This window comes from Panthera pardus, unplaced genomic scaffold (genome assembly GCF_024362965.1).
Source record: "Panthera pardus isolate Hobbes unplaced genomic scaffold, ASM2436296v1 HiC_scaffold_17, whole genome shotgun sequence".
Taxonomy (NCBI): Eukaryota; Metazoa; Chordata; class Mammalia; order Carnivora; family Felidae; genus Panthera; species Panthera pardus.
In genome coordinates, this window is record NW_026526732.1 from 37186996 (window position 1) to 37203449 (window position 16454).

At 34.7% G+C, this 16454-nt stretch overlaps 1 protein-coding gene across 5 annotated transcripts in view; it reads left to right on the forward strand.

Annotated features, from left to right (window-relative positions):
• Positions 1-16454, forward strand: part of ECHDC1 (ethylmalonyl-CoA decarboxylase 1) — a 47086-nt gene that overhangs the window by 13478 nt on the left and 17154 nt on the right. For 4 of the 5 annotated variants that reach the window (XM_053904515.1, XM_019418284.2, XM_053904514.1 and 1 more), the window contains exons 4-5: positions 276-328; positions 2039-2119. In XM_053904515.1, coding sequence (XP_053760490.1) covers positions 276-328; positions 2039-2119 — 134 coding nt within the window. Of the gene's footprint in view, positions 1-275; positions 329-2038; positions 2120-16454 lie in introns of those variants that run through there. The other variant, XM_019418288.2, reaches the window with a different exon arrangement.

Below are 16454 nucleotides of genomic sequence, written 5' to 3' on the forward strand. Positions count from 1 at the left end.
AAATTACCTTGAGTAGAACTTCACACTCTTCTGGGGTATGTAATATGACTCTCATGTCCAAGTCTTTGCTAATATCTCATGCAGAGCTCAAGGAGCCCTAGAAGGTCAACAAAATCAAATACTACATCATTTGCATTTCTAACAGCATCAAAGAATTTTAAATGAAAACCTCATAAAAAAAAAAGTTGGGTGTATTTTTGGCTTTGTTGCTTTCTAAGTATTTCATATATAATACATTTACATTATAATGTGTTTATGCTTATTCTTATTTAAAGGATGGAATGACCTTATGTATGTTCATGCAGAACACCTTAACAAGATTTATGAGGTAACGTATCTTTCTTTTTAAGATATGATTTCTAAAAAAAACAACAACAACAAAAATAGCTCTTATTTGTTCTGTTTTGCACCACTTAAAAAACTTGATTTTTAAATTATATTTATTTTAATGATGAACTATTTATTTGTGCCATCAAGGAGAGCCATTTAATTAAATGTTGGTGAAGTATGCACAGTTAACTAAAAGATAAGAGAAGGGAGAGATAAAAAGAATTTAAGACATAGCACTTTTCCTGAAGAGCTTATATTACTAGCTATATTTAGGCATAGCCATGGGAAAGTTAAATACTGGTATTGGAGCAGAATAAGGACACTGTTCAGGAGATGACACATAAAGATTACCTCATATTCAAAATTAGTAGAACGTATGGTGAAGTGGTGTATATCCAGAAGAGAGAGGAAAAACCCTATGGATTGGTGATGGCTTTTACTGATTTCTGAGGAAAATGGATTCACTTTGCATCTAGATGAAGAAGAAAAGGGAGAAAATTCTTCTTGGCTTATCACTATGCATTTGGGGTTACAAACTATGACGTTTTGGCTAATTAGCTTTCTACTTCTGTATTCCAAATGTAAATAATTTAAAAATTATAAAAAATAAAGAAATTCATGTTATTTAGCATATTTACTAGTTGGGCATCAGTCTGTATTTGGTGCTCTTCATATGTGAGAGCCTAGAAAGAATAATGGAATCAAAATATTATTCTAAAATACTGTCTTTTCATAGTTTTTGTACCACTTCACCTTCCCTTCGCTATTATTTGAATTTTTCTTAGAGAAATCTTAAAAGTGTTTTTAATCCTTTGTATTTAGAAGCATAATCTGTTAATAAATTTCCCATTACTTTAGGCCTGCAGGTTTGCGTTTTGGTTAGAACCTACAGAATATTCCATACTTTCAAGGCATTTTATTTATTTTTTTATTTTTAATTTTTTTTTTTCTTTCAAGGCATTTTAGATTTATGTTTTAATATATATTCCTCCAGGAGTGGTTCTTTGCAAAGAGAAAAGGTGAAGAGATTTCTTTTTACCACAGACCCATTCCTTTCCATAGAATTAGATATTAATCATTACAGTGAGTAATAAAAAGACTTTTGATAAGAATCTTTATAATACAGTTTTGGAGCTCAGTCTTCTCTACCACATTTCCTCCCTTTGGATATAGCCTTAAATTTTGCCATCTAAAACTTGACATCAATACAAATGCAGTAAGATAAGGTCCCATTGAATTACTCCTGATTGCCAGCTGCTGAGAAGTTGTAGAAACTGTATATTATATTTAAAAAATTCATTTGGAAGGAAGTCATGATATATAGTTACAAAATACAGTAATGTACAAAAAATATAAAGTATATATATCATGTATAGTATATATTATACTTTATAAATTTTATTTATATTACATATTATATATTTGTAATATGTATAAAATATAGTTAATAGCTTAAACTATATAATGATTCAGGGAGGTAGTATGATAAACTTACATAGCATTTAGTATGAATTATTATATCTTAAGAATTAGACTGCTTTATTCGTCATGATATACAGGCTCAAGGTTCCACTATCCTTTGAGGTGTGTTACATAGTTCAATAATTTGTTTCTACTGTAGTTCAAGTTTTTCAAAAATAATATTTGTAAATTAATATTGAAATGAAAAATATTAACATCCATTTTTCCTTTTTCCTTCAATAAACAGACTCCCTTTAATAAGCGTTGCACTGGTTCAAGGTCGGGCATTGGGTGGAGGAGCAGAATTTACTACAGCATGTGATTTCAGGTAAGGTGAAAATTGCTTTACTCCCTCCACAAATATAATCAACATGCTCAAATTTATATTTTGCTTGAATATAAATATTGTATATATTCTTAAACAAGATGATCAGTTAGTGAATATTTTCTTTTTGTCTGTTATTAAAGTAGATAATTTTAGTCAATCTAGTATAATAATAACTCTATCATTACTTTATTACTATACATTTCAAAAAGCTAACAAATGATTTTGAGCAAATGAAATCCATGTTAGCAAAATTCCTAGGGAAGGAAGTCAATGAAATGTATGAAACTTTAAGATTCAAAAGAATTATACAGAGAAAAATATAAAACTAAAAAAGAGAAAACAGAATGGAGAAAGAGACACTGCTTTTTCCGATAGTCCTCTTACCAGTAGAGGGAGGTTCTCCTTTTGGTGATGTGTAGTAACTTTGTGGAACTTTTGGACTGGTTAGGGAATGAAATTAGGGAAAATTATTTGGGACCAATAGCCCTCAGTTTCCAGAATTCTTTTTAATATTGGATAGCTATATTTTATAGGAATGATGTTCTGTAGAATCTAATGCTTTACTTGTGCTTGAAACTATGTTCTTAGTTACTATTCCTAAGACCTACTAGCTCAGCTATAAGGAGAACCATTATAATAGTGTTCTTTGATCTGTACAAATATGGAAGGCAGTATATATAGCTTATATAGCAAGCATAATTGGGGATAAAATGGCAAAACAGTAAAGAGCCCGAGCACTGGAGTCAGATAGACTTAGGTTCAATCCCAGTTTCCCACTTTTTTCTATAGTTGACCCTTGAATAACCTGAGTTTGATGCACGGGTCCACTTATACAGGGGTTTTTTTCAATAAATACAGAACAGTATTGTAAATGTATTTTCTCTTCCTTAGGATTTTCTTAGTAGCATTTTCTATTCTCTGGCCTACTTTATTGTAACAATACAGTATATTCATACATATAACATTAAAAGTATATGTCAGTTGACTGCTTATGTTATTGATAAGGCTTTTGGTCAACAGTCGGCTATTAGTAGTTAAGTTTTGGGGGAGTTAAAGTTCTACACAGATTTTTGACTGCATGGAGAGTAAATGCTCCTAACCCTCACATTGTTCAAGGTTCAACTGTATTTGACTTTAAATAAATAACTAGTTTATCTAAGTCTCAGTTTCTTTATAAAATACAAATAATCTCTGCTAAATATTTATAAATGATTTAATGAATATGTAGATGTTTAGCATAAACTTAACCTAGGTACACATTGATGTACACATGATATTGATTAGATTATAGATAAGATTGCCTTACTACTCTTACACTTTTACAGAAATGCCAGTGTAGGAATATTTTGGCATAGTTTTTTTTTTTTTTTTTTAATTTTTTTTTTTTTAACGTTTATTTATTTTTGAGACAGAGAGAGACAGAGCATGAATGGGGGAGGGACAGAGAGAGGGAGACACAGAATCCGAAACAGGCTCCAGGCTCTGAGCTGCCAGCACAGAGCCCGACGCGGGACTCGAACTCACGGACCGCGAGATCATGACCTGAGCCGAAGTCGGCCGCTCAACCGACTGAGCCACCCAGGCGCCCCTGGCATAGTTTTAAACTTACTAATTCTCTTTTCACTAGGGATGCTTTTCAGCCGTAAGGCTAATCCTGGCCTCACTCTTTTTTTCCTATTCATTATACACCTGATGCTGGAAGGAAAATGTTGGAGCATACACTAAGAGGAGACTTTCATTGTTTAAAATTTTTACTGTCCCTTTCAGATACTAAAGAAAAAGCATTGCTCCCTGGCACGTGGTGTGGTAGACTAGAGGAAAAATAGTTGAGGTGACTAATTCAGATCTTTTGTTCCATTTGAGTTCTGTTTCTTTGAATCACAAATTTTCATGTTTTCATAGTTCAGATTCCTTTTTTTTTTTTTAAGTTTTTTTTAAATGTTTATTTATTTTTGAGAGAGTGAGAGAAACAGAGTGTGAGCAGGGGATGGGCAGAGCTGAGGGAGACACACGATCTGAAGCAGGCTCCAGGCTCTGAGCTGTCAGCACAGAGCCCGACGCAGGGCACGAGATCATGACCTGAGCCGAAGTTGGAAACATAACTGACTGAACCATCTAGGTGCCACTAAAGTTCAGATTTTTTAAAAAATTAAAAAAAAAATTATTTTTAATTATTTTTTTTCAAAGTTCAGATTCTTAAAGTATATAAGCTAAATCTTATAATCTATCTACTGTACTAAAATGTATGAAAATAGTCATGGTAATATAAAAGATACTCATCAAAAAGAAAAAACCTATAATTAAAAATACCTAAAGATGTATATTATTTAATCAAAGACTTTTTTAGCCTTCATTTTAAGAAGTTTTAAATCACTTTTGTTGTGGTATAATTTACATTCTATACCGTGTAACCATCTCTACAATCCAGATATAGAACATTTTTACCAACCCCACATGTTTGCATGTACCATTTCCCAGTAAGTTAGCACCTTAGTCCAAGGCAAACACTGATCACCTTTTTACTCTAAATTAGATTTGTTTTTTTGGTTTATTTTTAGCATTTTATATAAATAGGTTCATTTAGTATGCTTGCGTGTGTGTCAGGCTTCCTTCATTCAGCATAATTATCTTGAGATTTATCAGTTATGTATCATGTATCACTACATCATTCCTTTTTAATGTTGAAAAGCTTTTTATTGCATGGATATACTACAGCTTGTTTTCTTTCTTTTTTTTTTTTTTTTTTTTAAGCTTATATATTTATTTTGAGAGAGACAGAGACAGTATGAGTCAGGGAGGGGCAGAGAGAGGAGAGACAGAGAATCCCAAGCAAGCTCCATGCTGCCAGTGCAGAGCCCGACACGGAGCCTGAACTCACAAAACTGTGAGATCATGACCTGAGCCAAAACCAAGAGTCTGACACTTAACTAACTGAGCCACTCAGGTGCCCACTACAGTTTATTTTCAAGATTCACCTGTGTTATTCCATATTATTGGTGGTTTATTCATTTTGTTGCTTAGTAGTATGGCTTTCTATGCATATTATGTATTATTATTACTATATATTATAGGTAAAAGTCTATTTATATAAGTCAAATATATAGCATATTTTTGTCAAATAGACATATTGTGAATATTCTCTCAGCCTTTTTATTTTGTTATTAGTGTTTTTCAAAGAGCTGAGATTTTTAATTTTTAAAATATTTTTAACTCTCAGTTTGTAATAATTACAGACTTATGTAAAACTTGCAAAATTTACAAATTCCTATATAACTTTGACTCAGTTTTTCCAGATGTTAATATCATACATAACCACAGTACAATTATTAAGCCAGGAAATTGATATTGTTACAAAACTTTTAACTCATCTATAGACCTCATTTGAAGTTTTTCAATTGTCGTACTAATGTCTTTTTTCAAGTCCAGGATCTAATCAGGCATCTATTTTGTTTGATGTAAATATAGTCATCCCAGCTTTCTTATGATTAACATTTCTGTGGTATATCTTTCTCTGTCGTTTAATTTTATCTATCTATTTATTTATTTATTTTTGAGAGACAGACAGAGCATGAGTTGGGGAAGGGCAGAGAGAGAGGGAGACACAGAATCCGAAGCAACCTCCAGGCTTAGTACAGAGCCCAATGCGGGGCTCGAACTCACAAACCGTGAGATCATGACCTGAGTCGAAGTTGGATGCTTAACTGACTGAGCCACCCAAGCGCCCCTGTTCATTTACTTTTAAATGTTTATTTATTTTGAGAGAAAGAGATAGAGAACAAGCGGGGGGGGGGGGGGGCAGAGAGAGAGGGAGACAGAATCTTAAAACAGGCTTTGCACTGCCAGTGTGGAGCCCGATGTGGGGCTCAAACCCATGAACTGTAAAATCACAACCTGAGCTGAAACCGAGAGTCTGATACTTAACCAACTGAGCCACCCAGGCTTTCCTGTATTGCATTGCATTGCATTGCGTTGCGTTGCGTTGCGTTGCGTTGCATTGCATTTATTTATTTATTTATTTATTTATTTATTTATTTAATGTTTATTTTTAAGAGAGAGAGTGTGCGCACAAGTAGGGGAGGGGCAGAAAGAGAGGGAAACACAATCTGAAGCAGGCTCTAGGCTCTGAGCTGTCAACACAGAGCCCGACACAGGACTCAATCTCATGGACCGTGAGATCATGACCTGAGCAGAATTGAGGACATTTAACCCACTGAGCCACCCAGGTGTACCCCCCAGTTTCCTTTCATTTTAACCTATGCTATATGTAGTTAGTAGACATTATATATTTGAGTGTTGTTCTTTTTTTTTTTATCCAGTCTGACAATCTCTGTCTTTTAATTGGAGTGTTTATACCATATATATTCATTGTTATTGATATAATTGGGTTTAAATCTATCATCTTGGTGTTTGTTTTCTGTTTGTCCCGTCTTTCTTACTTTTCTGCCTCATTCTAGATTATTTTTTATATTCCCATTTTATCTCTAATAATCACTATACCATTTCAGCAGTCTTCAAAGCATCTTCACCAGGAATAGGTTCAATCTCAAGAAACCACTTTCTCTGCTCATCTGTAAGAATCAGCTCCTCATCTGTTCAAGTTTTTTATCATGAGTTGCAGCAATTCATCTTTAGGCTTCACTTCTAATTCTAGTCTTCTTGCTGTTTGCACCACATCTGCAGTGACTTCGTCCACTGAAATCATCCATGAAGTTTGGAATTAATGTCTTCCAAACGCCTGTTAATGTTGGCATTTTGACCTCTTCCCATGAATCATTAATGTTCTTTATGGCACGTAGAATGGTGAATGCTTTCCAGGTTTTCAATTTACTCTGCCACACTCTATCAGAAGAATCACTGTCTATGGCAGCATTAGATTTATGTATGAAATGTATTTCTTAAATAATAAGACTTGAAAGTCAAAATGACTTCTTGATCCATAGGCTGCAGAATAGATGTTGTGTTAGTAGGCATGAAATCATTAATCCCATAATTTCCATCAGAGTTCTTGGATGACTGGCTGTATTTGTCAATGAGCAGTAATGTTTTGAGAGGGATCTTCTTTCCTGAGAAGTAGGTCTCAACAGTGGGTTTTAAAATATTCATTAAACTGTGGTGTAAATAGATGCGCCATCAGCCAAGCTTTGTTACTCCATTCATAGAGCACAGGCAGAGTCGATTTAGCATAATTCTTAAGGGTCCTAGGATTTTTGGTGTGGTAAATGAGCATTGGTTTCAAATTAGAGTCACCAGCTCCATTAACCCCTAACAAGTGAGTCAGCCTGTCCTTCGAAGCTTTGAAGTTCTGAAGCTCTTTAGGTTCGAAAGCCCTATATGGCATCTTCTTCCAATAAAAGGCTGTTTCGTCTACATTGAAAATTGTTTTAATGTAGCCACCTCCATTAATTATCTTAGCTAGATCTTCTAACTTGCTTCAGTTTTTACATCAGCTCTTGATGCTTCATCTTACATTTGTATGCTATGGAGATGGCTTTTCCTTAAACCTCATGAACCAATTGCTGCTAGTTTCAGACTTTTCCTCTGTAGCTTTCTCCCTTCTGTCAAACCTCTTAGAATTGAAGAGAGTTAGGGCCTTGCTCTGGGTTAGGCTTTGAGTTAAGGGAGTGTTGTGTTTGGTTTGATCTTTATCCTGACTACTAAAGCTTTATCTATCTTGGGGTGCCTGGGTCGCTCAGTTGGTTGAGCGTTGGACTCTTGATGTCAGCTTGGGTCATGATCCCAGGGTTGTGGGATAGAGCCCTGTGTCGGGCTCTGTGCTGAGTGTGGAGCCTGCTTGAGATTCTCTCTCTCTCTCTCTCTCTCTCTCCTCTCTCCTCTCTCCTCTCTCCTCTCTCCTCTCTCCTCTCTCCTCTCTCCTCTCTCTTTCCTCTCTCTCTCTCTCTCTCTTTGCCTCTCTGCCTCTCTCTCTCTCTCTCTTTCCTCTCTCTCTTTCCTCTCTCTCTCTCTCTTTCCTCTCTCTCTCTCTCTTTCCTCTCTCTCTCTTTCCTCTCTCTCTTTCCTCTCTCTCTCTCTCTTTCCTCTCTCTCTCTCTCTTTCCTCTCTCTCTCTCTCTTTCCTCTCTCTCTCTCTCTCTCTCTCTCTCTCTTTGCCTCTCTGCCTCTCTCTCCCTCTGTCCCCTCACCTTCTGCCCCTCTCCCCTGCTTGGGCTCACTCTCAAATAAAATTAAAAATTAAAAAAAAAAAAAAACCCTTTGTCTATATCAACAATAAGGCTGTTTTGCTTTCTTATCTTTGTGTTTTCAGTAAGTAGCACTTTTAATTTCCTTGCAGAACTTTTCCTTTGCATTCATAACTTGGCTAACTGCTGTAAAAGGCTGTCATCTTATCTCAGTTTTTGATATGCCTTTCTTATTAAGCTTTCTAACTTTTGATATAAAATGAAAGACATGAGACTCTTTCTTTTCACTTGAACACTTAGAGGCCATTGCAGGATTATTAATTAGCTATTGTCTCTCTGGGAATGGGGAGGCCCAAGGAGACGGAGAGAGTTAGGGGAATGGCCAGTGGGTAGTCAGATCACATAGTATTTATCAATTAGTTTGCAGTCTTATATGGGCATGGTTCGTGGCACCCCAAAATAATTACAGTAGCAACATAAATCACTGATCACAGATCGCCATAACAAATACAGTAATGAATAAAAAGTTGAAATATTGCAAGAATTACCAGAATGCAACACAGATATGTAAAGTCAGCAAAGCTGTTGGAAAAACAGAGCTGATAGACTTGCTGGATGGCAAGTTTGCTATAAAGCTTCAAATTGTAAAGGTCACAGTATCTGCAAGGTGCAGTTAAAACATAATAAAATGAGATATGCCTATATATAAACATATACCTATACAAATATATATAAACATAAATACCTAGTAAAATATATTATTAGAAAAATGAAACAGAAAACCAAGACATGAATTTCTCGAATTGTAGTGTCTGTCATATATAGGAATATATATATTTCTAAAATACTGAAAAATATTTTCTCTTTTTTTGTATATGCACACAAATACATATGCATACATATATACATTTTTTTTTACTGGTTGGCTTAGAGTTAATATGATGCATTTTGAACTTATCATAGTCCACCTTCAAATGGTATTATGCTACCTTACATCAAATACTAGAATACTAATATACTCCTATTTCCTTCTCCTGTCCTCATGCTATTGTTGTCATGCATTTTGCTTCTATGTATCATAACTTCACAAATTATTATGCGTTTAAGCAATCTGAATTTTTAACTTCATGAATGAAGAAAATTGTTTCTTTAACCAGAATTCTCCTATATTAGATATATTTTATTCTGTATCATTTGAATAGTTTCAGAACTTAATTGCTTATAAAATAACTGGATCTGTATTCATACCCAGATGATATTTACACATTGCACATTGTTCTTCTAGTTTTTTGAGAATGTAATGAAAGCCAGGAACCCTATCTTTGAGGAAATTTTGCATAAAATCTCATCCATGGATCCTTAGTTTAGAACCCCTGTTTTTGAAGTATATATTTCTACACGTATGCTGTTCACTTTATCATTACCTGTTTTGTATATTTCTTCTGACTACTGATGTAATTTTGGTAAGGCCTTCACATATTTTGAGTTTGTTTATATAAAACATAATATTGAGTTTAATGACTTATTATAAAATGGAAAACTATGTAACCATGATATAAGTCAAGAATGGGAACATTGTCAGCACTCCTGAACTCTCCTGCATGCCCCTTCTAAGTTACAGCCCCCTCATTCCCATGTAGGGGCAACAGTTACCCTAAGTTTTATTTATATATTTATATAAATAAATAAAAAAAAATAAAAATATATAATTAATATATAAATCAATCAATCAATTGATCAATTATATAATCAATATATTATATAATATATATTATATATAAATATATGAAAATAAATATAAATAAATATATATTTTATTTATATTATAATTATTTTCTCTTTTTTAATCAAATTACTTCATACTTTCCTTATTTCCTAAGGAAATTAACTCTTCTGTAGCTGATATGTTCTGTTTTATTTTCTTTTTGAACTTAGTATAAATGGCATCGTATAGTAATAGAAATAGTGTTAGGAAAGAGTAAGTTTACTTATGTAAAGTATTAAATTATTTAATTTTTCTTCTTTTTTATAATTCATGACTCAGTTTCCAATTTATCAGTTGAAATAGATCACTTTGTATTCACATAAATATATATATTAAAATAGTTTTGGTGTATAAGATAATTTATAAAGATCTTAGCCTTTTTGAAAACTAGCTCTTGTTTGGGGAGGAATCGTGTGTACTGTGAAAAATGGTCATTTCGTATGACAGTGCCCTCTGCTGTCATCAGTGCAGATTGCATTAGGATACTACATTTGATTCTGTAGGAGGAAGGGTCTTGGCTTTATAAAGGACAACGTGAGATTAATTTAAAATGTTCTATGTGTGAAAGGATTAAATACTTTTCTCACTTTATCCTGAAATACAGGTATTTGTGTAATACATAATTCAAATATGTAATTATATATGTAACATATTTAAAAGTACATGTTTAAATATATAATTTAATACATTTAAGGAATTCTAAGTTATATGTGAATGTGCATTATTATACTTAAAAAGCCTTTATATAAAAGTAAGTACAAATTAAACTTTATAGATATCCTCTGGAAATAGTGCACTCTTTCATGTAGAGCCTGGTGTTCATCTTTAAGCATTTTTTAGACTTTTGCATTATCCTTCATAGTCATTCCTGATCTGTGTTTGGGTGTAGTTAGGGTTTAGGACAAAAGGCAAAATCACAGGGAAAACAATCACAGACTACTTAGTCCTTTAGTACTGCTAGTTTGCCTTGTTTGCTGTCCCCTAAATGAAGGAAGTGTTCTGTGTCCTGGGGTCTTGCCCTCATCAGATAAATCTAGTAATATACCTGCTACATTCACCTTGCCAATGCAGACATGTTCATCTGTGGATCAACTACTTGGTATATACAGGCCCTCATATTAAATTGCATTCATTTGAGTCATTCATTAAACATGTTTAGCACCCAAGAGACTTGTATGCCTTAGGATTTTGTTTCATTTTTCTAGTAATGTAGTTTTACCTCATTTTACAAAATTGTTGATTCACAGTTGACAAGGAGTTGAAAAACAAATGGTAGAAACTGATCCTTCACAATAGAATTTTGAAAAGCATTGTCTTCAGCTGTTCAGCCCCTTTTAACCTACACACCGAGAACAAAAGCTCTTAAAGGTTAGAGGCTAATAGAGAGTATTGCATACTGAACTACCTTACTAGCCACAGTTACAAGGAAGCCGTAAGTCAGTATAAGTGTATAGCTGATTTTCCTCCCAACTTTATCAGACCCTTGTCAGTTATTCTCTATGACAAATTGCTTTAATTATTATTCTAAAAATATCTATGTGTTCCAAAAGAACACCAAAAACTTTCATAGCATTCTTTTAAAAGATAAGTTCCTTCCTTAGGGTTATATGTTTAGCTTGTTTAACTTTCTTACCTTGGAGAATTGCCTAGAATTCACTCAACTAAGATTTTCGTCCCTGTTGCTGTTACTACCATGGGAAATATTTCAGAAGATGAGAGATACACTGGATGTGAATATTCCAAAGAAATTAGCTCATGCAGCATTCTAGCATTATCCTGCCCTCTGCTCCCAACCCTGTAAGCACCCGTTGCTGATACTTATAACAAATTAATATTTCAGAATAGTTCAGAAACATTCAGGTCTACTTGGCATATGTAGACCCTTATATTAAATTGCACTCAACTGAGTCATAATTTTCATATAAAACATTCTTAGAAAAAATGGCTTTTAAAAAGCATTTTAAAAAATGTTCATTTATTTACTTTGAGGGGAGGAGGGCAATGAGGGAGGAGAGAGAATCCTAAGCAGGTTCTGCACTATCAACGCAGAGCCTGATGTGGGGCTTGATCTCACGAACCGTGATATCATGACATGAACCAAAATCAAAAGTCAGACATTTAACCAACTGAGCCACCCAGGTACCCCTTAAAAACATTTTTAAAAGCAAAGCATTATGAATTAAAAATTGGCATTCCTCAGTGCTTGGAATCTGGTCATTCAGAGATTATGTTTCTTTTTTAGTTACAAAATTGATGTAGGGAATAAAAAGCTAGAACTGTGATAAAATGATTTGCTTCTAATTTTTTTTTTTTTTTTTTTAATTTTTTTTTTTTAACATTTATTTATTTTTGAGACAGAGAGAGACAGAGCATGAACGGGGGAGGGGCAGAGAGAGAGGGAGACACAGAATCGGAAGCAGGCTCCAGGCTCTGAGCCATCAGCCCAGAGCCCGATGCGGGGCTCGAACTCACGGACCGTGAGATCGTGACCTGAGCTGAAGTCGGACGCTCAACCGACTGAGCCACCCAGGCGCCCCTGCTTCTAATTTTTTGCTCTGTCTTGACTAATTAAAATATTTAGATTGCAATATAAATTAAGAAAATACTTATTTGCGTTATTAGTTTTCTATTGCAGCCATAACAAATTACCACTGATTTAGTGGCTTAAAACAGGATCGGTTTGTCATCTCACAAATGTAGAAGCCTGAAGTCCAGCTAGGCCGACTGGTTTCTGTAAAGCTGGTCACACAAGGCCCAAATCAGGATGTTGGCTAGACTGGAGACTCTGGGAGAATCCACTTCCAGGCTCATCCTGATCACAACTGGCAGATTTCAGTTCTGTGTACTTGTAGGACCCATGTCCCTGTTTTCCTTGCTGACTATCAGCCAGGGACTGGTCCTTACTCCTAAAGGATGTCTGCATTCTGCATTCCTTCTCATGTTTTCCATGTGGCTCCCTGCAGCAGCGGCAGGTTGAGTTTCTCTCATACTTTGAATTTTTCTCATTTACCTTACTCCAGTTGGAGACAGTTCTCTGCTTTTAAGAGTTCATGTGGTTAAATTAAGAGCCCATTCAGATAACCTCCCTCTTTTAATGTATGTAATCTTAATTACATCTGCAAAGTCTCTTTTCTTGTGTAAAGTACACATGCACTGGTTCCAGGGATTAGGGCATGGACGTCTTTGTGGGATCATTCTGCCTACAACATATCGGCTTGGAATAGAGAATATAGGTCTCACCTTTCACCTCTTTGAGGACCAATGAAAATTGGTAACCTTGTTATTCTTAGTTACCTTTGTAAACTTTTTAGTTTTTAAACTTTTGTTTAGATACTGTTTAGAAAACTTTAATAATGATAGTTCCTATATGTGACAAACTGATAAAGTTTCACTTATACAAACATTATTTTAAGTGTAATTATAATATGGTTTCTTAGATTGGTTTTAAGCTCAAGATTCCAGAATGTGTTTTAGGAGGTACTTAGAACACGCATTCCTTTATTCTACTTTCTGTCTTATTCCACCTCATTCATAAAAGGGCGGAAAGGAGAAAGAGAAAAGAAAAAATCCCTCAAAACTACCCTAGAAAAGAGAAAATGACAAAGTCCAACTGCTTGGCTTTTAGCATCAATTTTTATCAAGTAAGCATGTAAATATTTTAATGACATGTCTAATATTTAATTTTTGTTATTGAATTTGGTGCAAGACAGAAACTAGAATTGGGTTTTTTGTTGTTGTTTGTTTTTTTCTGGTTTGGAAATAATTACAAACTTACAGAAAAAGTTCAGGAGTGATACCGAGAATTTCCCTATATCATTCACTTAGATTTACCAGTTTTTGACATCTTAATGTTTTGTTTTTATTTTCTATCTCTCCTATATGAGTATGTATGTTTATATATATATGAATGTGTGCATATTTTTCCTGAGAAATTTGAGAGTAGGTTACAAATATCTTGCCCTTTTAATCCTTTACACACATACACACACAGAGACATGCACATAACTATATATATTGTTAAGAACAAGAATCTGGTCTTACATAACAACAGTACTGTTGTCAAAGGCAGGAAATTTAACCTTGATGCAATACTTTTATCTAATATACTATCTATACACCGATTTTGTCAATCTGACAATAATGTCCAGTGTAGCATTGTTTTCCTCCATTGCAGGTTCATGTACTGCAGCTAGTTGTCAAGATCTCATCACTTTCCTTTAATCTGGAAGAGTTCTGTAGCCTGCCTTTGTCTTTCATGACATTGACATTTTAAAGAAAACAGGCCAGGTTTTGCTTCTTGTTTTTTAATAGATTGTTTTTTCATCTTGAGGATTTCTGATATTTTCTCATCATTTGATTCAGGTTATGTGTCCCTGGATACTATCTCTGCAAAAGTGATGTATTCTCAGGGTATCACATCTAGATGCATACAAGTGGTTTTTCTGCCCATCATCAGTGATGCTGACTTTGATCATACTGTCCAAAGTGTTTGGTTTCTCCACTATAGATGGCTTTTTCCTGCCTTGCCAGCTAATAAGTAATCCTTGAGGGATGCTTTAAGACAAGTCTAATACTGTGTTTTTCACCAGACTTTCTCCACTAGATTTAGCGTTCTCTGATTACTCTTTCCCAAGCCATCTTTACTATGATGGTTGCTAATTTGTATTTTTCTGACCCTGTCACTCCCTTGGTATGTATCAGTTGTCATTTGACTCTAAAGAAAAGCTCTCCTTTATCCCATTCTCTACGTGTGTGTTGTGTGTCTGTGTGTGTATATTTATCATCAGTATGGGATAATAGATTTCCTCATTTTCAGCAGTTTATGATTCATTACTGTCCTTGATTGTTTTGATGCTTAAATTGTCCCGGATTTGGCCAGCGGGGAGCTTTTTAAGCTGGCTCACATATCCTTTTGATGTGCTCCATCATTCATTCATTCATTCATTCATTCATTGGTTTGAGTACTTCCTTAACTTTCTGAGTACAGGCATCTTATATCTTCCTCTACCTGACCCTAGATTCAGGCATGTCTCATAGGAGTACTTTTCTCCCTTCCTCTTTCCCTCCCCTCCTTTCCCCTCCTTCCTTCTTTCCTTACTTTTAGCATTGGTACTTTTTTGTGTGTGTGTTTATTTCTGAGAGAGAGAGAGAGAGCAGGGGAGGGGCAGAGAGAGAGGGAGACATAGAATCCAAAGCAGGCTGCAGGCTCTGAGTTCAGCACAGAGCCCGATGTAGGGCTCGAACTCACGGACTGCTAGATCACTGACTGAGCCACCCAGGTGTCCCAGCACTGGTTCTTTAAAGTAGGGAATAGTATTTTTAAAAACCAAGATCTAGATGCCTGGTGTTCTCATTGCTACTGGCATCTTTGTGGACTTTTTTAGCAAACAAAGCTAGGCCATACATTAATTAATCCATTTATTTATTAGAGATCATGAGTTTATCCTTGATATCTCCCAGTGCAGTCTGTTCTCACAAAGTTTGGTCTTCTCCCATTCCATATTGTATCTCCTGCACCACTGGTCCCCTGGCTCCCAGTTAACATCACCATATTTATTCATTTGCTTGATCTTATTATATGAGGTAGTTTTAGAATTGTTGTGTCTATACCACTATGAAAAGTGAAACTACCTAAAAGAGTTCAAGATTTGCCTCTTAGTGTTTGTTTTTTTTCCCTAGACTACAGATACACAGATACATAAAGCACTGCACTGTGTTCAGAAGTTACTTAAATTAGTTCCCTGATGTTTTTCCTTCTTCAATGTGGTTATGTTATTCATTTAAAATGTTAGTTCATTTAGTTTTTGTTTTCAGTTTTCAGTGTTTTTTTTTTTTTTTCTTCCTGTCCTTCTTGATTGAATTTTATGTTTTTAATATGTACTCTGTTGTAATGAATAACTGTGTGTACTTTTTCGGTGTTATTAATGTTATATCTTAAGGATAGATTCTAGAAGTACTGCTGAATCAAAGGTTAAATGAATGTTTAGTTTCATTAGATATTGCCAAATTCACTTCCATAGGGAATAGACCATCCTTACATTTTCTATAGTCTGTTTGACTTAGCCTTGCCGGCAAAGGCTGCTGTTAAACAGCTTTTGAATTTTTGTTAGTCTAATGGGTGAGGGTAGTATTTCAGCATAGTTTTAACGTGCATAATTCTCTTAAAGTTAAATTGGTCACATTTTCATATGGTTAAGAACCATTTTTATATCTTTTTTGTGAATTATTCATGTTTTGCTTATTTCTCTACAGGATATTTGGCTTTTTCTCCCTTAATTTTATAAGTTCTTTATTATTTTTTTTAAGTTTACTTATTTATTTTTGAGAGAGCAAGCTGGGGAGGGACAGAGAAAGGGAGAGACAATCCTGAGCAGGCTCCACACCATCAGCACAGAGCCCAACCTGGGGCTTGAACTCACAAACTGTGAGATCAT